This window comes from Pituophis catenifer, unplaced genomic scaffold, assembly GCF_029215685.1.
Source record: "Pituophis catenifer annectens isolate HBS135680 unplaced genomic scaffold, rPitCat1.0.hap2 SCAF_3, whole genome shotgun sequence".
NCBI classification, from domain to species: domain Eukaryota; kingdom Metazoa; phylum Chordata; class Lepidosauria; order Squamata; family Colubridae; genus Pituophis; species Pituophis catenifer.
The window spans coordinates 36,565,132-36,589,545 of NW_027256883.1; the positions used below are offsets into that span (position 1 = coordinate 36,565,132).

General features: G+C 34.0%; 1 protein-coding gene across 7 annotated transcripts in view; it reads left to right on the forward strand.

The window, feature by feature from the left end:
- The window catches only part of EYA1 (EYA transcriptional coactivator and phosphatase 1), a 78,059-nt gene extending 60,739 nt beyond the window's left edge, over window positions 1-17,320 (forward strand). For all 7 annotated transcript variants that reach the window (XM_070942216.1, XM_070942218.1, XM_070942217.1 and 4 more), the window contains 6 exons: window positions 5,523-5,581; window positions 5,776-5,936; window positions 6,126-6,240; window positions 7,990-8,111; window positions 8,509-8,609; window positions 16,743-17,320. In XM_070942216.1, coding sequence (XP_070798317.1) covers window positions 5,523-5,581; window positions 5,776-5,936; window positions 6,126-6,240; window positions 7,990-8,111; window positions 8,509-8,609; window positions 16,743-16,823 — 639 coding nt within the window. In that variant the 3' untranslated portion in view covers window positions 16,824-17,320. The remainder of the gene's footprint in view (window positions 1-5,522; window positions 5,582-5,775; window positions 5,937-6,125; window positions 6,241-7,989; window positions 8,112-8,508; window positions 8,610-16,742) is intronic.
- The last annotated feature ends 7,094 nt before the right edge of the window (window positions 17,321-24,414 follow it).

The following is a 24,414-nucleotide window of genomic DNA, read 5'->3' on the forward strand; positions in this document are numbered from 1 at the left end:
AAATTGATTCAATGTTATATTTGTGTGAATATTCTCCTTTTTCTAGTATGAAGAAAAATGTGTTTTTCAAAATACTATCAATTAATGGTGTTTCAATAAAAAGGCATTATACAAAATTGAATATGCTTTCAGTAGCAGGAACAGTTTTTGTCAGTTGAAAATCCCATGCAATTTAGAAAACAAATTTTAATAACAAAAATATATCTTTAGGTTTACACCTTTCAAACAGGTCAGTAAGTAAGACAAGGAAAAAGAAAAACTGAAAAGAAATGGAATAAACTGTATATCATTTCACATACCTGCTATTGTTTCAGTTGGAAATAATCCATTTACTTTAGTAGGTTTGATAAATGATTGTGGTATATTCCTTTTTTGGAAATAAAAATGGAGCTCTTAATTTGAAATATGTGTTCTGAATTTAAGGTGCTGGATTTTTTGTTTTTTGTTTACTAAGCAGAGATTTTTGCAGATATGTAAGCTTTGCAGTTTTAAACATTTTGTTCTCACACATACTTGGACCAAATTTCTCTACTGTTCGTTCAGTAGAGAAAAATGAAACAGGAGGATAATTGCATAATGACAGATAGGAGGGGAACAGAGAATCCACTGATCATTTCCTATGAGTTGGCCAATCTCCAACAAGTCTCAAAGGACACTGTGATGTGTAAAGGATAGAGGAAAAGAGCTAGTTTTGATGGAGCATTTCCCTGTCAGCTCGTTTTACTTTGTAAAGCAAATCACTGAAACAATTAGTTGACAGCATGGTGTTAGTTTCCTCATGGTAAATTAGGAAGATTAAGCAAACACAGGACTGCATTTTAACTATGATCAGCATGTTTGAATCTGTAGTCTGTAATGATTTCTAATTCTCAGAAGAGGCTACATTGGTAATATTATTCGTATTGTCCTTTTTAATCAAGTATAAAGGTATTTAGTGACTTTCTATGTCCTTCATTTCATTTTGCCTGAGAATGTCTTTGCTTTACATTTACTTTATTTTTTTTTAATTTACTTGAAGCACATGTTATCATTTAATCAAATCAGATAACATGATTTTGGAAGTTGCAAGATTTGTTGTTATAATTTTATTACATTGCTTTTCGTAACATACAATGAAGAATAAAATAGAGTTTGCATTCCTGTGTCACTAGACATTTGAGGAACATATAATTAATAAAATGATGTAAATATATGTACCATATGATCCTACTTCATGAAAAAGTTACCTACGAATTTCCACTTCTATTTTGTATTTAGTTATGTATTTATAAGCAAATATTGAGATAATATTTAACATTTATTTTAAATTTGTAAAAATGAAGGACCTGTAAACTAATTGTTTTGTATAGTGAGTTAGATTCTTGCAAAGTAAGCCTCAGTCTTTCCTATCTAAAGAACTTTTTGTCTTCCCTTCATTCCATGAACATAATTTAGGATAAATACTATCTAATTACTAAGGAACTAAATGTTATATATGAAGGATATATGGTTTCTGGAGACCAACTTGTACATGCACTTATCACTGCTTGTTTTGCATTTACTTTTGCCCATTTCTAATTTGGGCCTTCTTTCAGCATCTTTATCTTTTCTTTTACTTGTTCAGTGACTTCAGTCTGTCACTTCAATTAGTAGTATCTTTTATTCATTTAAATTAGTTTTCCAACAGTTTTCGCAAAGTGTCCTTGTATCAGTTTTAGATACTTTCTATCTCTTACTGTAGTTTAGTTGTATTGTTATAATTTGTTTACATTTAACGAATTATAGTTAAATGACATGACTTGGCATAATGTATTGACATTCCAATAAAAGACAATATTTGTAGCTCAGGATTGAAATGAGGGATCCTTGTATTGACATAGTTTAAATTCAGAATATTGATTATAAAAAATACTTTGCTAGTCAAACCTAAAAACAAGAAATAATAGTATTTCTACAAAAGTTTCACATTTTTCTTAGATATTATTTTTTCTATGTTTAGAATTCTAGATAGAGTCTAAGACATTTATGTTAAAGAGTAGCTATTTGCTTTAATTATAAATATGCACAGAACTTTATTAATTCCTTTTACAAATGTGTTTGGTAATTTAAAATGCATCAGAACTTTCTGAGAGGCTTTGAAATTGTCAGTCAATCAATTTCCAAAAGTATACTGGTGAAAATAAAGGAATTTTCTAGTTGTTAGCACGTGAATTATATTTGAATCAAATCTCAATTGTCCCAGTTTAGCAAATTAAGGTTTGCAGAAATTAAGTCTTGAAACCTATTGAAAGTCAAAATTGTACTTAACTTAGGTACTGAACAATACTACAAATACCTCTTTCTATTTAAAAAAAAAAAAAATCCAAGCACAGGATGTTTAGAAAATAGATACAATAGATTAATGAAGATTTAAATGGATTCTGTCAGTTAAATTTGTTGTGCGATTATTTCTGTATTTATTTATTCATCATTCCCAGAGTAAAAGAAACTTTGTTTCCTTTTCTACCTGTCTTTTGTAGTGGATACTAAACATTGATCCTGCTGACTAATTTTCCTGCTTTGATTTTTCCTTTTGTCTTCTTAATTGAGAATGGCTTCTCTTTACATTTTCTCCCCTTTTCTGTCACAATCATTCTTCTTTCGGTCTTTTTCTGTATGTTTGTTTTGAATTGTTTTCGATACTATTTCTTTCCCTGCCATCAAGATAACTCTTACCCAAAGCAGTGCTCCAATAATGCATCTCACTTGCTTTTTTTAACACCTGAAATTTAGTCAAAGAATGTTTCTAAAAATCTCACACTGATTAATAGCAAATAGTGGAATAGATATTGCATCGAATTTTAGGTATACCTTTTAAAATCCAGCTAGCTAGTATAGATAGGTAGATAGAATCATCTAGTTGACATGGAACATTTTCATTACCATTATAACAGGGCCTAGAAAAGTTTAGTAGTTTAGTAGCAGACCTCCCCAAGAAGCTAAAAAAATAAGCTATTTGTAATTTGACCCTAAGGAATATATTTGCTGTGATTAGTTTCACTCATTGTTTAAAAAAAAGATAAGAACTATAATAGTATTATCAATAATTTAAACAAAATGATTATTATAATAAAGTTTATAATATAAGTAGGAACTATCTTTTAAAATAGCAATCCTCTTAACACTATCTTTTTAAAATTTATGTGAGAAAGAGAAAAGGAAAAATCAACTGAATCCATAATTCTTGAGTCACCTTTCTTCTTTTATTTGCCTCATGAGCCTTTCCTTAGAGACTTTGAGACCTGTCCAAAACAGTGTAGGATATAATCCAGAAGGTCCAAGGATAAGAGCTCCAACAAACCAATAAAACTGTACCCCATCCATTTTCTTTCCCTGCTTCCCTTACACTACTTTTACAGAAATAATTTTTGAATTAAATTAGATTAATATTTCTTTTCAATAAAAAGGTGATTATGTTTTATATAATTATTTTCTTCTTCACCTGCAAGATCCTGAAAATATCAACAAAAGAAACTTTATTCTTGAACTTTTTATGTTGTTTTAAAATAACTATTCTGCTTGCAAATTTGAATGTAAATTACGATGAATAAGCAAAGTGTATATGTTTGTTTGGGCACACACTCAAAAATGCAAATATATAGATAGACCTTTACTTACAACCACAACTGGGACCAGAATTTCAATCATTAGTCATTGCAATCATAAGTTGATTTTTTGACAATTTTATGGATCTTGTTCAGCGAATCCAGTTTCCCTTATGGCTGTTATTTTGCCCGAAATCAGCAAAAAAGTTGAGATCACAATCACATGACCACTGGTAAATGCAAACCAGTTGTTGAGCACCAGAATTACTATTATATGACAATAGGGAAGATGGGACAGTCATGAGTTCAAGTGCAGTTCATGTCAGTTTGCCCTAGGCCATTGCACCTTTGAAATATTGTTAAATGAACAGTCATAAATTAAGGACTACCTGTAAAGCGCAAAGAACTGTACTTTTGCTAATTTTATTGGTGATGGAAGTATCTACTTGCATTAAATACAGTGTTAGTTCAGTGCATTGTTGGTGTGAAACTGAGAAATATGTCTTAGAGAATGGAAGTTTTGTTCTACTTTATTTCTGATTTCTCTTCCAACAATGGAACATAATTTTAATCAGAATAAATATACGGAATTGTAGAAGTACACTTTGTATGAAAAATGTGTAATTTTTGAAATAATTATATTTATTTTATTTTTTAAGTTTGTGACTTTGATTTTACTAAACTTCAGATTGTAGAGGTTTTGTTTTGTTTTATCCAATCTCTCTTTTGTCATCCTACCTATTCAGTATTTAAGTCCTAATGCTGTTTCATCTATTTTAAAGATATCCTGTGTTTTCTCTATTTAAAAGACTTACACTCATAGTCATCATGTGAGGCCATTCTTCGGGGGGGGGGGATGTTCTTCTTATCTGAGGTTGTTGACCTCAGGAAAGGTGAAGAAGGTTATGGGGTCAAAGTCTTTTCCTCCTTGGAACTCACTGCTTGCTGGGAGAGGGTTGGCTGAGAAATAGATGTTTTTTAAAACAAAGGTTAAGGGTCATGATTTTAATTCTGTTAGAGAACAGCTGTTTTGAGTTTCTTTCCACGTCTACCTCCCTTCCCTTCTTCCAAGCCCATAGAGAGATTGAAAAAAATTGTTCAGAGAGAACCAGTAACACAGAAATATGCAGCTCTGGAGTATTACAGCTTTACAAATGAATCATCTTTGCTATTGGTATTCACATTAGAACTTTTAAAATAAAGAAGCAATAGACTTTTAGTCTATTTAACTCTACTTGGAGTTAAATACAATCCTGAAAGGTGTTTTATTTATAAATAAAACAGCAGTAAAATATCACTACTAACAGTAGTAGTGAATCTGTTGTTTAATGTTCAGATAATAATGTATATTCATTTGTCTAATTATAAGCAGATAAATCAATATTATACATATAAAGGACTTGTTTTATGCAGTGGCTTTAAGAAGTAAATCAGAGAATTCTGAAAATCTTCAAAGTGTTTCTACTTTACTCTGGGTTTGCGCTTTTTAGAAAATGCAGAAATAGTGGGAAACAAATAACTTTTTCTTTTTTGTCTGCACTCTTCTAAAATGTTAGCCTCAGGCTGTGTTAGTGTGTGGCTCAACAGCAATCAGAGGTCATAGTTTCATTGGTGGTTAGCATCAGATTTAATTTTTCTAATAAGTTACATTTACCAAGAAATCTGGTTTGAGTTATACACACGCACTGCCTGAAAACCCTTTGGAATAACTTAAAACTTGAGGGTGGCTGAAAATGTATAAGAATATGCATAATTATTTTAACAACTTTCTTTCCAAATGCAGGGTTTTTTTTCCTAAATTGTAAGAATAATGTCTAAAATTACTTTTATGAATTAATCTATAGCAATATAAAAAGTAAATATGATTGTTGGTTTGCATGTCTTTAAAAATGGTTAGTATTTCTTGTATTGCAATTGGCAAATTAAAGTAAATATTGTGGATTTTTTTCTCCATTATAGGAATGTGACCAAGTTCATATTGATGATGTTTCATCAGATGATAATGGCCAGGATTTAAGGTACATTTAAACTAATGTAGGACTGTGATTGAAAAAGTTGAAGTTTTTGTTTGCTTGCTTGTTTGCTGCTTGTTTATAATAACTTCTGAATACCGTTATTTCTATTCTTTTTCAAGTCATCTAAATTGCCAGTATAATATTCAGTTATCTTGAACCATCTGATAATTTTTAAAACTTTCTTACATCTAAAACAGCACCTATAACTTTGGGACAGATGGGTTCCCTGCAGCAGCTACCAGTGCTAATCTATGCTTAGCAACGGGGGTGCGTGGAGGAGTGGACTGGATGAGAAAGCTAGCTTTCCGATACAGACGAGTAAAAGAAATCTATAACACCTATAAAAATAACGTTGGAGGCAAGTATCCATAATATTCCTGTCCATGTAGCTACTGTCTCATTGCTGTGTGAAGTTTTTGAATCTTATAGCTATGTTTTCCCACCTATTTACAGCTGTAAATTCTATAGAACTGTAAAACATGATAATGGATTATAGTTGACATGTAAATGCTACAATGCTTGTTCTCCCTCACTCATCCCCTGGCAGGTCTTCTGGGCCCAGCAAAGAGGGAAGCTTGGTTGCAGCTTAGAGCAGAAATTGAAGCCCTTACGGATTCGTGGTTAACACTTGCACTGAAAGCACTCACACTAATTCACTCTAGGTAAGTAGATTTCACATAGGTAGTAATGCAAACTAACTGGAGACATATAACATAAAAATACATTTTACAATTCTGTAAGTTACAATTAATACATTATGCACTTCTAGGAATAGTTGGTTTAATTAAAATTAAAGCTTTCTAAAATATGGCATTTTAAAATTTGGTGAATTGATGTGTAGTGTTGTTATAAAAGTGGACATGAATTGTTTCATTTTTCCCCTACTGCATCATGCTATAGTAGATTAGTTGATAGTGATGGTAGATTTAATTGATTATATAGAATCATTTAACTAATTATATAAAATAGTTTCTACATATCCCAGGCAAGATAGCAATAAAATTTAACTCTTTAATTTATTAAATTTATTCTTAGGTTCATAGCTTGTCTTTTCCAGAAAAATCAAGAAAGTATATAGACCACTTCCCCACATACAACAGTTTTACCTCACAATAATAGCCATATAAGGTAGATTTGGCCAATTACTATCTTTTCAGCCATACATTTCATAAATCTTGATTCTTTTTCTATTGTACTGCATCCTATAACTGTTTAGTTTCTGTCTTATGATGCATGCAGAATAGTTCTTAACTATAATTACACAATGTCAGAAAAACACCATTGTTAACCAATAGCATGCTGATCATCCAGCTTTCTTCAAGGGACAAAAGAGAGGAAAACATGCTACCTTCCATGCATTTGAAACATGGAGCATAAGGACAAGATTTCTCTGCTTTTGTTATATTATATCCCATCAAGCAAACCAGTAAAGGTCTCATCATTTTTTAAAAGGATCTATATGATTACAACACAAAAAGTTTATTAGAACACAAAAAGCTCCTCTTCTATCAAGCTCTATATAATTTTTTTTAATCCTTCTTTCCACTGCTTGCCAAGATGGGAGAGAGACAAGCTAGGAATGTATGCAGACTTTCAAGCTTTCCTCTCCACCAGTCTATTCTCCCACTAATAGAATTTGCTGGAATTCAAGTTCCAGAGTTTCACAGTAGGTAGTTGGCATGTAGACATATGTACTCTTTCTTCATAAACGGCCCTTGTCATTTTCCTCCTCCTTTTGCATAAGGAATGTATGACTCCACTCTTACCACTCTGCTCAGTCCACAATTTCCCAGTGCCCAGGTAGCACTACATCTGCATTCCACAAGTGTCCAACCAACTACAAAATGTTCACTATTGGGACACAGTGTTTCTGTGCTATGAAAAACTGGTATTTCCAGAACAGCTAGCAAGAATACCAGCACTCCAACTAAATTCCTGCAGTTTACCAGCATCACCAAATGACACTCTCTCTTTCTTAGGTCATTATGGGAAATATGATCCTATATTGAAGTAGAATAAACCTTCTTATGGTATTTTTTGAGAGGGGTGAGGGAGCAAGGCTATAATAAACACAGAATCTGCCTTAATACTATAAGGATATAGTATTAATATTCTCCATCAATTCTTGAGAACAATCCTACCTTTAAATATCCATCACTGATGGTCTGCTTTATACCGCCTAGTATCAGTCGTCTTAAGAACCAAGAGCCAGAAAAAGAGCAGAAACTAGAGAATTTGTAGTTATTGTATTTTGGATTCCATATGAATATAATTTCTCCATCTATGAACCCTTTCTAGCCTTAATTTTAGGGTAAATTTTCCTTCTAGGTTTTTAAATGAAACTAATAATTTGCTTATGGTGTTGCAGTATTTATTTGATTATTATAATATACTTTTTTACATTCTTCTAGGACAAATTGTGTCAATATTTTAGTAACGACTACTCAGCTTATCCCAGCTCTTGCCAAAGTCTTGCTATATGGTTTGGGTGTGGTATTTCCAATAGAAAATATTTACAGCGCAACAAAAATAGGTGAGTGTTTACAATGAATAGAATCTGTTATGCATGTTCAAGTTCATATTCTTCAAATTCCAAATCGAAAATGTCATTGAGCAGTTAAAACAGATCATATAATTATTTAGAACTAATTGTTATTGATAATTCTGATCTGGATCATTAAATGGTTTGTTATGCTTTCATTTATTATCTATGGTTTTGTTATTTGAACATTTATTTCAATTGCCCATTTATAACTTAATGATGTTAGCATCAAGTTAAATGAATATTATCTACTACGTACAGGTGTTCAGGAATAATTATTTTACACTATAAAGCAAAGGTGTCCAGCTGTTTTACTGCTTCCTAAACTGAAATAAACTACACTATTGTTTCCCAGATTGGGGCTTGATAATATACTTGAATTTTCCAGGAAAAGAAAGCTGTTTTGAGCGCATAATTCAAAGATTTGGAAGAAAAGTAGTTTATGTTGTCATAGGAGATGGTGTGGAAGAAGAACAAGGATCAAAGAAGGTAATGACACAAGATTTTTTTAAATAATACATAATTTAATCAAATAAATTATACTTTATTTTAATTAAAGTCTTCAGTGTCTCCCCCCAAGCATGACCATAGTGACTGGGGCTGATCGGAAGGACAGTCCAAGACATCTGGAGGCTATCAAGTCAGAGAAAGTTGCTATGTATACTTCCTCAGAAGTAGATCCTGTGGTAAAATAAGAATATTTTACAGTTACAAGCTAAAAATAGAAAATAAAGTCACTTCTTCAAGGATTTTAAAATAAATCACCAGCTCCACGCGTCCCCTGCAAATTAATATGTTGCCTCAAATAATGTTTTAGCCATTTAGCGGACTTCGTGGCCAAAGTCTTCTAAGTTGTGCCTTTAAAAAAAAGACTCAGAACTTTTGAACTAGTTATAGTTCAACAAATAGCATAAAACTGTATGTTAACAATCAACCTTAAGATCAAATAAAAACCTTTACCAAACACAAACATTAGCTGCTTTCATATACCTGTACTGGTGGTTTCAAGCTTGTTCCAAGGACTATGCTTTTGTAGTGGTGAACTAGTATGTAGTTTATTATTCTTAGCTCCTTTGAAAATAATGATCTTTTAGTCACACTGCACTGAACATTTTTTTCATTTTTAGGACCAATCTATCTCTGGTAATATACATATTTGTCTTCACTGATACTTTCTCTCTAATTTTCCTGAAAAGCAACCATAAAGGCTGATGCCTGGACCAGAAGATATTGAGGGAGGAAAGGCTTCTTTATTACACATTTGAACAAAATGGGAAACATATCTTTCTATGGGGATTTCTGGCTCTTTTTCAATGTAGCTTGGCTAACAGATAGCAGTCATCTTAGATTACCACCTCATACATGTACATATTCATGTGAGCAAATTCAGACAACACATTTGATTTTGCAGCCTTCTTAGTTACATGCAAAATATACACAAAAACTTTCATACAGCACCTTTTGTGACAGTTTGCATACTACAGCTGCAAAAATTCGAATATTAATGTTCTACTCACTTTATAAGTTTAACTTTATAGTAGCTCCAAAAGTTGAAAACAAGCTCCAGCACCCAAGGCTTTACAAATGATTAAAATCTGCATTTAAAGACCCCATGAAGCTCAAGAGGATCAGAACACAAGAGCATGCTCAGTATATCTTCTTCTTTATCTTTATTTGATTTGTATACTGCCCTACTCCCGAAGGACTCAGGGCGGTGAACAGCCAAACAGTAAAATACATAAATACAAAATTTAAAAAACAGGATAAAATTGAATTAAACAATTTGGCCCAGACAAATTAAAACACCCCAATCATTTAAAAAACAGATTAAAATTTGCATATTAAAAAGAAAAGAGGGAAAAGATTAGGCCAGGCCCGCCTGGTGGAATAAAAAGGTCTTCAAAGCACGGCGGAAGGTGCACAGATCCGGGATCCTCCGTACCTCTGGGGGGAGCTCATTCCAGATAGTAGGTGCCCCCACAGAGAAGGCTCTCCCCCTAGGGGCTGCCAGTCAACATTGTTTGGCTGACGGCACCCGGAGGAGCCCCTCTCTATGAGAGCGTACCGGTCGATGGGAGGCTATTGGTGGTTGTAGGCGGTCCCGTAGGTAACCAGGTCCTAAGCCATGGAGCGCTCTAAAGGTGGTAACCAAAACCTTGAAGCGCACCCGGAAGACCACCGGGAGCCAGTGCAGCTTGCGCAGGAGAGGTGTTACATGGGAACGCATGTCGCTCCCATTACCACCCGCACAGCCGCACTCTGCGCCAGTTGGAGCCTCCGGGTGCTCCTCAAGGGGAGCCCCATGTAGAGAGCGTTACAATAATCCAGACGGGAAGTGACGAGGGCATGAGTGACCGTGCGTAAGGAGTCCCGATCCAGAAAGGGAAGCAACTGGCGAATCAGGCGAACCTGATGAAAAATCCTTCCGGTCACGGCCGTCAAATGCTCTTTTAAAGACAGCCGTGAATCCAGGAGGACGCCCAAGTTGCAAGCCCTCTCCGTGGGGGCCAATGATTCGCCCCCAATAGTCAGTGATGGCGCCAACTGACTATATCGGGACGTCAGAAACCACAGCCACAGCCACAGCCAGTATATATATATATATATATACCAAAGCTCAACAAATCAGTTTAAATCGATTAAATTTTAAATCATCCTTAAATTCAACTACATTAGGGCATAATATTCAAAAAATAGAGACATGTACCAAAGCAATCATTAATAGTATTAGATGTTCTGTTTACATTTATAACACGCAACCTGTATTCTTGTAATCTCTGCCTTCACGCATCAACTTTAATTTCTCCATAACAGATTTTTGAAATTGCATAACAGATTTTTGAAATCAAGGTACAAGCAGTGTTTTTGTCTTTGCCCAGAAGAAGAAACAGACGCTGTACCATCAATATGCTGATACCTAATTATACCTCGGGTTGGCTAAGTGAGGAAACTAAAAACTTGTCCCAGTGCTTGGGGGTTGAATAGGCCTGAATGTGGGGACAAATTGGTTTTAACTCAATCCAACCAACATTGATATTGGGCTATAGATATTAGGGCCTCTGGATCTGAAGATTTTCCATTCATATCCTTGGATGGAGGTCCAGTTAGGATCACAACTTCTGCTTAAAAAGCAAGTGGCAACTGTACCCAGGCAGCCTTTACTGAGCAACCTCTATGCACCAACTGTGCTTTTCTGTGCTGTCTGAATGATGGTCTGAAGGTGGTTCTTCAGACAATCATTCATGTCCTAGTCAGACTCAACTACAGCAAAATGCTGCCCTGGAAAACTACTTGGAAGCTTCAGCTAGTCTAGAACATGTAGAAATGGATGCTTCTATTTTCCAAACTGCAATGTTTGCTGGTTTGCTTCCAGATGCAATTCCAAGTGCTGATTATTACTATAGCTATAAACCCTTGCAGTTATATTAGTGGCCAAAATTGTGGAAACCTTTTGGGAAAAGTGTATTTTTGAGGTTTGATGGCTAATAACACCAGGGTTTGGGTGGTTTTTTTTTTTTGTTTGTTTGTTTTTTTTTGACTTTCAAGATAATCATATTCCACTGCTGGAATGGCCTGGGAATAGCCCAGACCTTAACCCAATTGAAAATCTATGGAGCCAACTAAAGAAACTTGTTAATCAGAAGGGACCCAGCAATAAAACCCAGTTAATAGAAGCAATCATTCAATCTTGGTTTCACATTATAACAGCTGCAGAACTAAAAGACTTGGTTCACTCCATGGGAAGACATTGTAAGGCCATAATTCATGCTAAAGGTTACCCAACTAAGTATTAACTGACATGGTGATAATTTTTGTCTATCTCATTTTTTCTATGGTGATAATTTTTGTATATCTCATTTTTTCTACGTGTTTCACTTTTCTTCATATACTGTAACTGCTATTCTAATAGCAAATAGCTAATTCTACTTTATTGTAATGCTACAGTGACAGAATCTTGCAAGTCTGAAAGTACATTCCCCCTGTCTATCTTCTTTAACACCTGAGAAACTGGGAGGGTCTCTTCTGAACCTCTTGCTTTACCCACTATCCGTCTGTAGCAGTGGTGAAATCTAAAATTTCTTATTACCGGTTCTGTAGGCGTGGCTTGGTGGGGGGGTGTAATGTGACTGGGTGGGCGTGGCCAATTTTTTTTTACTTTTAAAACCATTTTTTCTACAACCTCTTTGGCGAAGAGGTTGTAAAAAATGCTTTCAAAAGGCTCTGACGATCCCAGCTGAGTTGCCTGATCAGCAGAGGTTTTTTAAAAAGCCTCTGCCAATCAGGCAACTCAGCTTGGATCGTCAGAGGCATTTAAAAGAAAAAAAGGTTTTTTTCTTTTAAAAGCCTTTGATGATCCCAGCTGAGCAGCGTGATCATCAGAGGCTTTTGTTTTTACTTTTAAAAGCATTTTTTGGCCGAAGAGGTTATAGAAAAAATGCTTTTAAAAGTAAAAAAAAAAGCCTCTGATGATTGTGCGGCTCAGCTGGGCATGGGGGAGGGGGCAGGGATTTTTGCTACTGGTTCTCCGAACCACCGGCCTCCATCGCTACTGGATCGGGTGATCCGGTCCGAACCGGGAGCATTTCAGCCCTGGTCAGCAGGCTATGCTCTCTCTTATCTGACCATTTTCTTGCCAGTGTCTCTTTGTCCGATCCATTGCAAATATTTATCTTGCAATCTATTTCTATATTTAATCTAAACAGCATTTCTTTTGTATTGTGATAATTGAAAAGTATACTGTGCTTGGTAAAAGAATTATGCACTTAAATTTGTGCTAACATTTAATATGCAGTTTTTAAAATGTAAAATACAATGTGCAATCCTGATCTTGTTTTCTCATAAATTTGGTGAGGCTTTATCTCATATAATTGGATGTAGGATTGTAAGCTAAGAAAGCTACTATGCTTGTGCAATAAATAAATTGATATCAACCATCCTCAGGAGGCATTACTTTCATGTGTTCTTTGTTGCCGGAAGGAATTTCCAGCCTAGGATCCAAGGCAGCAGCCACATTTTCTCCTGGCAAAACAACAGTTGAATTAAATGGGATTATATCAACAATGAATTTGGTAACCATATGTATTCATGCCTAAGAAAAACATCCTCCTGAGTCTGTGACCATTCAGATTCTTACCTCACCTCAAAAACACTACTTTTCAAGCTGTCTGTGACTATATTTATATGCCTTCAACGTAAAGGTCTCAATTGTGGTTTTTCCTAAAGCCAGAATAATGAAGGAAACCCTGTGGATCTCTTGTGCCAATGCTACCAGCAGGGAGATTTTCGTCCCATTCAGCCTGATCTTTTGGGGAAGGAACAAACTGTGCTGGCTCTTTGCCCATCATAGCAAATGCACCTTCTCTATTCTTTTGGCCTAAGTGTGGATGAAATTGCAGGAAGATGTGAGCTGGAGCCAGGGCAGAACTCTTTATAACACATGTACAGCACACGGGTGGTGTTATATAACCAAAGAATTGCAAATGTTCCTTCCGTTGCTGTATGAATAGTCAGAACACAAACTAAAATAAAATGATTTAAGTTAGGTACTCTTACATACCACGCAAACTAATTTTATTCAGTCCCAGTTGCTATTTGTCTCAAGTGGTCAAGTCAGAGTTCCACCCTGCCTACCAGCTGACAGTCAAAAAACAAGCTGCTATCTTGCCAGCTGCTCTTCAACTGGATGTGTCTAGTCATCTCTGCTGCCAATAAACTAATTCAAGTATGCTGTTAAAATATTATGGCTTAGAGCCTAGAATATTCTGTATTGGAGAATAGATGAATGGTATTCAGAACAGTATTGTATGCAAGGCTGATATATGGCAGTTGGATAATTAAAATATTTGTCCATGTAATAATAATTGAGAAAAATTATCTGGACTAATTCACAGGATAACTGATCCAGATAAGAATGATGATGTATGAACTTTCTCTCTCTCTCTCTCTCTCTCTCTCTCTCTCTCTCTCTCTCTCTCTCTCTCTCTCTCTCTCTCTCTCTCTCTCTCTCTCTCTCTCTCTCTCTCTCTCTCTCTCTATATATATATATATATATATATATATATATATATATATGACATGTTTACCATACTAGAAAATATCTCCATCCGAATATTACCAATATTTATCATAATGCTTGGTTATTTACCTAGCCTTTCCCAAATTATCACATTTTTCATTCATGAAAATAAAGGGTTGGGGTTTTTTTCAGTTCGAGCTTGTAGTATGTAAGATCAGTATGTTACTGATACTGGAGGTGTGAGGTGCTATAGAAAATCAGGCAAGAACTATTAACTAAACAAAGGGGGTTAAAACCCTTTTAATGTCCTAGAAACAAGATAATATTTAGAAGCAGTTTAACAAGTTCTGCTTTGATTTGCTGGAGATGAGGAGGAGCGACACCTGCAAGATTCCATTATTGTAGCTAATGTCTGATCTTCCAATAGAGTTCATTTGCTGGCCTGGTCTAGCCTAATGGGGCTGATGGGAATGATGAAGAGTTATTTTACATTCATTCCTAATTTTCCTTTCAAATTAATTGCTGTAGCTAAAAATGTAGTAATCTTAATAATATTAAAATATGTATTGATACTTATAAGTCTGTCCAAGCTGTAGCCCGTGTTGTGATGTTTGTTATTTTGAACAATTTTCTTGCTGATACCATATAAAGGAAAATATTAAAAAACAGTTCCTTGAACAAAATCTGTAATAAAAAAAAGTATAAGAACTTGTTGAGAATATATCTGTTCGGTCATTGACAGTATTCGCATTATTTACAAATACGTTTACATTATATATTCATACTTTCTTGTATATTGAATTTTCTTGTTGGAAGGTCAACATTATCAGTCTTATGAAGCAATAGGAAAGTTAAACAATGATATTATAGGATTTTTACTTAGACTACTTATTTGTCAACAAGAAGGCTGAAAGAAAATGTTTGGTAATGAACATTAATCATCACACCAAATATGTGACCAAATTAATCATTTTAGATTCTCTTTATTTTAGTTTCTCTTTATTTTGTTTCTGTCTCCCCTAACCCTATCAAACTGGCCTACTTGACTATTGTGAAAAAGAGTTTCCAAACAGCTTCTCAAATTAAACTATTGACATACATGTTGATGGGGATTTTAAAAGAAATTAATAGTTCAGATAATGAAACAGAAAACTGAATATTAGGGATTTTATGAATCCTTTGCTAGGATTCCAAGGGCTGCACATAGATTTCCAAATGAAGAATAGAGGTTATTTGTCCTGTTTTATTTGAACCTGTTGCCATTTTATGGTTGGTCATGATGGTTATGGAAACTTCTGGAGTGATATTTAAATGGAGTGTAAAGTGTTGTGGTTTAAAAGGACATTTGACAATCCTTCAGGTACACACTGTAAATAGCAACACTTAGTAATTTATTCTTTGGATTCCAAGTATGAATATTATTTTGCTGTTTTATACATTGGTACAAATGACAAGAATTAGCACATTGTTGACAATTAAGAATTGTTGACGTACTGTATTATCTTTATGATGCTTCACTTAAGAAGCTCTTTGTATATCCCAAACCTAAATTGGTTCAACATTTTTTTAATCAAAGCACTTTGTTTTTATTTTGAGATTGGTGTGTTCTGAAACATAAGAAATATGCTGGGCCTGATTTAGAGTCACTTGGCAAAAGAATCTCAGAATATTTGGCCTGAATTTGAATACATAATGAAGTACATATCAATTGTCTCAAAGGTGTTTTTTTCAAAAGGCAATTGGACTTTCTTATTTTTCCTTGAAGATGTTTTGCTTTTTATCTAAGAAGCTTTTTCAGTTCTGACTGACATAGATACATAGCAAATTATTATTCTAGTATGACTTTGCATTAGTGGGGTAGTTCATTGTATTTCACATTTCAGAGTAAATACATAATCATTTTTTCAAAAGTTATTAGGTTAGAGAATAAAATTATGGCTTTAGGCATTACAGCTTCTGGGTATTGGCCATTGACTCCAGCATCCAGAATTCTTAATGGAAAGCATTATCCTGAATAGAATCCATTTCAAGGTATATTTGTAATAATACTTGCAAAAAAAGTAAAATAGACAGGCCTTTAACACAATAGGTTTATTTAACATACTTGCTTTCAGTGTGGTCTGCCTTTATACCAGGGGTGAAATCCAATAGGTTCTGACAGGTTCTGGAGAACTGGTAGTGGAAATTTTGAGCAGTTCAGAGAACCGGTAGCGGAAATTTTGAGTAGTTCGGAGAACCGGCAAATACCATCTCTGGCTGACCCCAGAGTGGGGTGAGAATGGAGATTTTGCAATATCCATCCCCCAGGAGTGGGGAGGGAATGGGGATTTTGCAGTATCCTTCCCCTGCCACACCCACCAAGCCATACCACACCCACCAAGCCACGCCCACAGAACCAGTAATAAAAAAAATGTGGATTTCACCACTGCTTTATATGTTTTTCTTTGCTTACATTTAAGTATGAATTTTTTATGGGGTTGATAAATTTTGACAGTGTTCTTGCATTCTTGTTGACTTGGTTTGCAATATGGAATAGCTAAATACTACTGTGTTAATAAAACAACATGTAACATTGTCTCCCTATAATCTGTTTATATTGCTCACAGCATGCCATGCCATTCTGGAGGATCTCAAGTCACTCTGACCTTATGGCGCTTCATCATGCATTGGAACTGGAGTACTTATAGTAGCACTTTGTAACTTCGGAAACTCCCTCACATCCGTGGACGGTGTTCCCGAGTCTTGTTTCAGCACTGGCCTACAGAATTTTGTGATTTCATCATGTTGATGTGCAGCTGCAGATGGTCTTAACCCTTGCCCTTTCAATAAATGGAGGAGCACATCTTTGTCTTCAGAAACAGCTGTTCATTCTAGTACTGTGAATCCAATGAGAACAAGCCATGAGGAGAATGTTTTAGCAATGTCTTCTTACCACATTCACAACATTTAAACAATGTTCATACCTGTGAAGAGACTGGGAAGTGCTTTGTGATTTCTAGAATCTCCAGTGTGGTAGGAACACATCTTAAATACAGCAAACCTGATTGCACAACTAAGACTGAACTTTTAAAAAAATGGACACATTTTTAAAGGTTTACTTTTTTTCTTGCTTTTTTCTTCAGATCCAGGGTACTCTGTAAATCTTTACTTATTTATGAACAGATTCTGTTTTGACATCATTTAAATGTGGATATGTACAATATGTGGGAAGGCTATAACTCGTCATTGCCTTCTGCTCACAAAAAGATTTTGGTTTTAGCACATTGCAAAGTAGAAGTATTTCTAATTTAAGCAAATAAGTACATCACTGAGACAATCGTGTACAGGAAGAATGTTTTTGTGTAAATTTCTAATGGACGATGTTTTACATATTGTTTAGGCAAATATTATTGAATAGTAGTAATGGATTTTTGGTGAAGAATGAGGCAGTATGTGCACAAACTATTGTGCTGTGCCTTATAAAAGAATTGTGTATAATGTGTAAATTGAAATTTTTAAGATTAGTTTGTCAAGACCAAAACCATGGTTGTCAAGTGTCAATGAGGAATTACTTTTTATTCATTCTTTTAGGTTTTTTCTTTGCAAATTTATTATATCACAATATCAACTCCCTAGTTTTATCTTGCCTATAATAGGCTATCCTCTCATTTATACTTTGTACTTGAATGTATAAGTTCAAGTGTAAAATATACTTCATTCAAATCAGATGAGAAAAAATTGCATGGTTAAATTGTCACTTTTCTTTTAAACTGCATATGTAGGCCTGATTTGGCATTGTTTATGTGTACTTTGCCAAGAAAAGTAGCAGTTTACACATGAACATGTAATCCTAACTGATATGAAGCACATGTATTAGTACTGCTTGCAAACTGAGCACAGTGTTCTGTTTCTTTATTTAACTGGTTTGAATCATAAACTGAACAGCTCCTGTCCGTGGAAGGATGTTGATACAATAGAAGAATCTTCTTGATGGATAAAATCAATTTTATTGATTATTTGTCCCCCAGGAATTCCCAGAAATACGTTGCAAAGAAATGGGATATGTTCCAGAACAGGATTTTAGGAGAAAGGAGATAATGACAAAAATTGCCTTTCCCTACTTCTATTTTTACTTTCAGCAGCAATATTACTGGAATTCTGCCAATGAAAAAATATTTGCATTCAAGTCATTGTCTTCTCATGCAAATATTGAATGTGGAATCTATTCTTTTTGTCAGAAATATAGAGAACTTTTAAAAAAGATAACCTTGTGTAATGTATCATGATTTAATAAAATAAAAAAATATGTTTTTGCACTCAAAACCTAAATATGAGATGTACCACCCTATCTTAAAATAAAACAGGGAATGCTTTGGGGGATTCAGTCAATGCTGACTATGAAAATTAATCTTGCTCTTTTAAAAATAACCAATTTGTTGCAAAAAAAAATTACATACTTTAACAACCATATTCTATATGTCTTGCCAGTACCAAATTCAGTGAGCTTAATTCGAAAGTAAGCATGTCAATGATTGCAGTCTAAGTCTCATAAACACCTGCTATGGAAAAGGCCAGGCACAGTGGGAGTTAAGATTTTTAATATGGGTAATTCAGAAACACAAATCCCAAATCTTTTCTAACTCTACATGAGTGCAAATTATGCAGTTATGAGTGCACCCTAACCACATGGTGTTTACTTAAAATAAGAAGCTATAACATAGATTGGAAAAATGGCAATGCATATTTCTTTAAGCATTAAAATGCATAAAACCTGCAAACATTTTGAAATGATTTTATTTGTAAACCCACAGTTTGAAATGAAATTAAGAATGGCAAATGTCTGGTAGATCCTTAATTTTGACCGTTTCACACTAACAATCAGATTTTTGTATTGGTCCATTGCTGGCAATGGGCACAGTAAAATTGTTATTGCCAATTTTGTTTTTATTGTTTGTAGTTGTTTAATTAATTATACCCTTTCTTACTAACCTGCAACAATCCTGACAGTTTTATTTTGAGCTGACTTATATACTGTAAACCAGTGTGGCTTTCTTGGTCAGAGTTAATAACAAATGCATCTTGTATCTTCTTCAAAAAAATTATTTCCTACTATATTATACCAACACCGGTGTGTTTTTTAATCAGGCTTAAATCTTATTTAATCAGGATTCTTAACTATTAATAAAAGGGAAGGAGAAATTGGCACAGGTTGAGAAAATATATGTAATATCCTCTGAGCATCCATGTTTATAACCATGGCTAAACAAAGCCCTTATTACACCAAAACTTGCCTGAATCTATGCATGAGTATAAATTCTTGGCCTAAGTTTTAATACTGGGCACAGCTGGCTTATCTAGAAATACATATTTTACTTATATTTTACCACTTTCTTGATTTTTATTTTTGTGGAATAAACCAGCTTTTAAGCCAGCTAGTAGCAAAAGTAGCTATTAGGCAATATGTGTATGTGATTCAGCCAAGATCCAACCTGAACTTGTAATTTGATTTAAAAATTCAGTTCACATTCATAACCTGTAGGTTTAGCTGAATAAATCCAAATAGGCACCTGTGTGAAAGTTTGATGATTCCCCCTCAATTTGAATCAAAGTTTCACACAGCCTTATTGGGGCAACTCCTCTTTTTGTGGGGGATACATATTGCTACTGAAGTTTACGTTATTTTGTGGCTTATTTCAAACTATTTGATTGTAAATGTAGCCCTTCATCTTCAGTAACTTGATCTACCAAAAACAAGCCAATGCTAGGGACTACTTAGAGTCTGTGGTTAAGCAGACATGTAAGTCTTTTAATTGCGAAGCTGGTTTTTGTTTTAGGCAAAATAAGCTTTTTTCCTGCCACCGCTCCCTTTTTTTGGGGAAGGGGGTTAGTCTGTATGCTGACTAAAAGTATGTCTGGCCCTTGTTGTACGAACAGTGTGTTGTGTCAACCATTATGTACAGAAACTTTCCTCCATTCACTTTGCGTTTAAATTAATAAAATTGATTTGTGACATATAGCCATTTTGAATGTATTTGAATTCTCCCATCCCGTAACATTTTATTTATTTATTTATTTATTTATTTATTTATTTATTTATTTATTTATTTATTTATTTATTTATTTATTTATTGGTTCGATTTATATGCCACCCTTCTCCGGAGACTCAGGGCGGCTTACAATGCGTTAAGCCTTCATACTTTTGTATATACCTGCTTAGTAGGGCTTTCGGCCAGCCCTAAGCGGTGTTCTTTTTTTATATACAAAGTCAGCTTATTGCCCCCACAATCCTGGTCCTCATTTTACCTACCTCGGAAGGATGGAAGGCTGAGTCAAGCTTGAGCCTGGTGAGATTTGAACTCGCAGTAATTGCAGGCAGCTGGCAGCTAAGTGCTACTTAACAGCACTTTAGTCCACTGCACCACCAAGGCTCCTTAGACATCTCCTTTTCAGAAATCTAATAGCATATTATATGGGTTTCTTGGTAGAAAATTCTATGGTAGAAGGTTATATGTTGCTATGATGTATCAAGCCTCATCCAAAGAACTCAAGTGCAGAAGTGAAGGCAATAGAAACAGCTCACTAAATAGATCTCCATAGATTCAAAGTATTTTTGAGCGTTTTGCTAGGCTGGGATTAAATTCCAACAGTGCTTTGGAATATATGGGAATATACCACCTATATGAGGGTCCTGGGTGTTCTCTGAGCTTGATTGTTTTCTTGCAGATGTTTTATCACCCTAACTAGGTAATATCATCAGTGCACGTTTCAACCCTGAGCTACAAATATTCTCCTTTATTGATAGCACCTGTCTGCAACTCTTTTTTGTATCCCTTTTGGGATTGGTTTGATGTGTTTTAGTTTGTCTTTGTAGTTTGCTCTTCTGGTCTCTTGTATTCATTTTTTTATGAGGGGGGCTTTTGTAAGCTGCCAAAGAGTCATATAGGAGTTAGGCTGCCCATTTAAATAAATACACTCCTTAAAAGTAGGAAACATCTGTTACTATGAATACATGGCAGCCTTTTGCAGCCATCAAATCTAAACCATTGCATAGGTTTACTATTTAGGATTTTTTTTTAAACAATCAGGTGATACAATCACCTATATTAATTTTGGTTTAAATTTCTAAACTATCTTCAAAGATATGTCCCCATTGCATAATATAATAGTTTAGTTATGAGATTGCATGATGAACATCTAGTCACAGGTGAAGCTTTTACAGAGGAACACAATCCCATTAAAAAAACCCAAAGATGATGTCTTCATTGATAACCCTGGCCTGTAAAGCATTGAGGAATCCAGAAGAATTAGTGCTACCAGAATCCCATTGTCTGTTTCCCAGTTTAATATTTGTCTACTAGAAATTCACAAACCTACATTGTTTAATAAATGATACATCTTTTAAAAATTTTGACATTATTTTGCAGTGCACATCCATTTTATCTATTTACGATTTGAAAACTAAAAACTCAACCTTCACCTTAATATTGAAATGAAATGCATAATAACTTTTAAATATATATTTTCCACTAAAAATTCACTCTTTCATTTACAATTGCACGTGTTCAAACATTTATCCTGCACTACAAAATGTATGGTCAAAACCAATCAGCTTTTAGAGGAAAGGAATGTCATGATGATGATCCAAATTAGATATAAAGAATATAAACATTTTACTATTATTTATGTTTCTAGAGGGGGGGATACTTTATATTAAAGTATACAAATATATATATTTTTGTGAATGACACGGGCTTGTATGCAAATATGTTGTGGTTAAAAGATCTGCATAAGGATATATTTTAATCTATATTTCTTGAGAGAAGATTACATTAGATTGAGTCTAGTCTGAGTCCAGATCAGATGTATTAAAATTAATATGACTATCTTACTGATTTCAATTGGTATGTATAAACCTTATCATTGACCATCACCTTGTAATGGTGAAGGGGGCTTGCAACAATATGAGCTATACCTTTGGAAGTATATGAATGGTAATTTATGGCATGAGGTAATATATAAATTATCACCTAATAGCTACCACTATTAGAAAATAAAATAGCAACTTATTCCACTATTCTACTATGAAAGCAAAATGAACATTCGTAATCAAGAAAATGTCAATATGATACTGTAGGATGAGCCTCAGATTGAAGATATCCCAAAAGCTACTGAGAAAGAACGGAAAGTGTAAGTACATATTTGTATATCCAGTACAGATATGCCCAGAACTAAAATAAAAGTTTGATGCTGCAGGATATGAATACAATCCATACACAAAATGTCAGAATCAGAAACCAAGATGATTGTAATATTGTTAGAGGAAATCAAGATAGAACATAGATGTATTTGAACTCAATGAACAACAAATTGTTCAAAATTACCAGAATGTCTCATTATGAGAAGAACATCAAAATATGCTGAGGACAAGATCATAGAAGAAATGAAGTAGTCATCATTCTAAACAAAAAGATGAAGATGCAAATCAAAATATGATATAATGATTTCAGTTCAAGTCCAAAGCAAACAAATCAATATGATGATGATGCAAATGTATACCACAAATCTAGAGGAAGTGCAACACTTTTATGATGACTTGAAACACCCTGTTGACAGAATAACCAAAAAGGTATTATACTATTTGTAAGAGACTGAAATGTTAAAGTTGAAAGTAAAATAGCATCTGGAATAATAGGAATATTTGCCCTTGGTTCTGAACCAAAGCAGGAGACAGACTAATACATTTATGCCAAGAAAATTCAATGGTTATAACAAATGAATTCCTCTTAACAATCTCAAAGACATCTGGACATGGACATCACCATATAAATAACACTGAAATTGAATTCTCTACATTCTAGAACCAATAAAACAAGATCTAGCTGACTGCAACTCAGATCACAAATTCATTGCAAAATTACAACTTAAACTAGAACAAACAAAATCATAAAACCAACAAGATAGAATTTCTGCAGTATTCAATATGATTATGTGGTAAAGGTAGATTAGAATAACTCAAATGAAACTTATAACATCATTAAAGCAAACAAAAATAAATTTGGGAGGAAAGAGGAAAAAGCTATATGCAAACATACCCACAAGAGCTGAAGAAAAATAGATAAAAAGAACAGAGATAAATTTGCCCAATGTCAAGCTCTACGTAAGAGCAAGAAAAGAAAAGAAAAAGTTGTATTTAAGTAAGTAGTGCAAATAAGTTGAAGATAATCAAGTGAGAATGGACAATGTATTTCTTTTAGAAAATTACAGGATTCAAGGGAAACCTTTATACAAGATGAGCAAGATATAAGACAAAGAAGACAAAAGAACTCTTGGATAAAACTAAGAAAGTAGACAAATTGAGATTATACATACAAAGGCTTAATCACTAAAGCAGAGCCAGACGTTCTGGAAAGTAAGTTCAATGACCCCTAGAAAAATTATACTTGAATCAAGGCTGCAAGGTTTGATGAAATATCAGCAGAACTATTTAAAAGCTTACAAATGCTGCACTTCAAAGTGGCATATGGTTTGCAAATAGCATGGAAAACAAAGCAATGGCCAAAGAACTAGAAGAGATCAGTTTATACTCCACTACCAAAAAGGATGATACTAAATAATATTCAAATGTGTAGCACTTATCAATCAATTAAACTTGTCTCAATGGTTAGTAAAATACTAAAGATTTTATAAACTATAATCCCTAATCTCTAATTATAGAGAATACAAGAATTGCCAAATCAACATGTTTGGTCTTTGCCAAAGTTGTCTAGTTTCCTTTCACAGAGCTATCTTTAGTTTGACATACCTTCCCTGAAAGTCTGACAGGCATTTTCTTAAGAAATGGTTCATGAGGACTTGGAAGCAATTGAATTATAGAGAAGTTATAATTTGATTAATATGCAATCCATAAAATATCCATTTGTATAGTCATTGATAAACCACTGTATTCCTTTATTAATATATAGTTGAATCATATATCTGGATGTTCACTAAATATTCTCACTAATACTTAAATTTTGAACCACTTCTAATAGAAATAATAGCTTTTCTGAATCTATATTATCAGGAAAAAATGACTTAATGCCTATAAAAATAACAAACTACTCTGAACTTCTCTTTAATTCATACACTATCCAAGTAAATGGTTATATTCTTAAAGTGTTTCTAATACTAAACCAATGGTGGTCTAAGTTTAATGCATTTACTATGGTCAGACAAGTGATTTCTTTATCTTGGATGTAACGTAATGTGGTTTGTAACTGTGGTTAAGTTATGTTTTGCAAATCCAGTCAGTTTTAAATA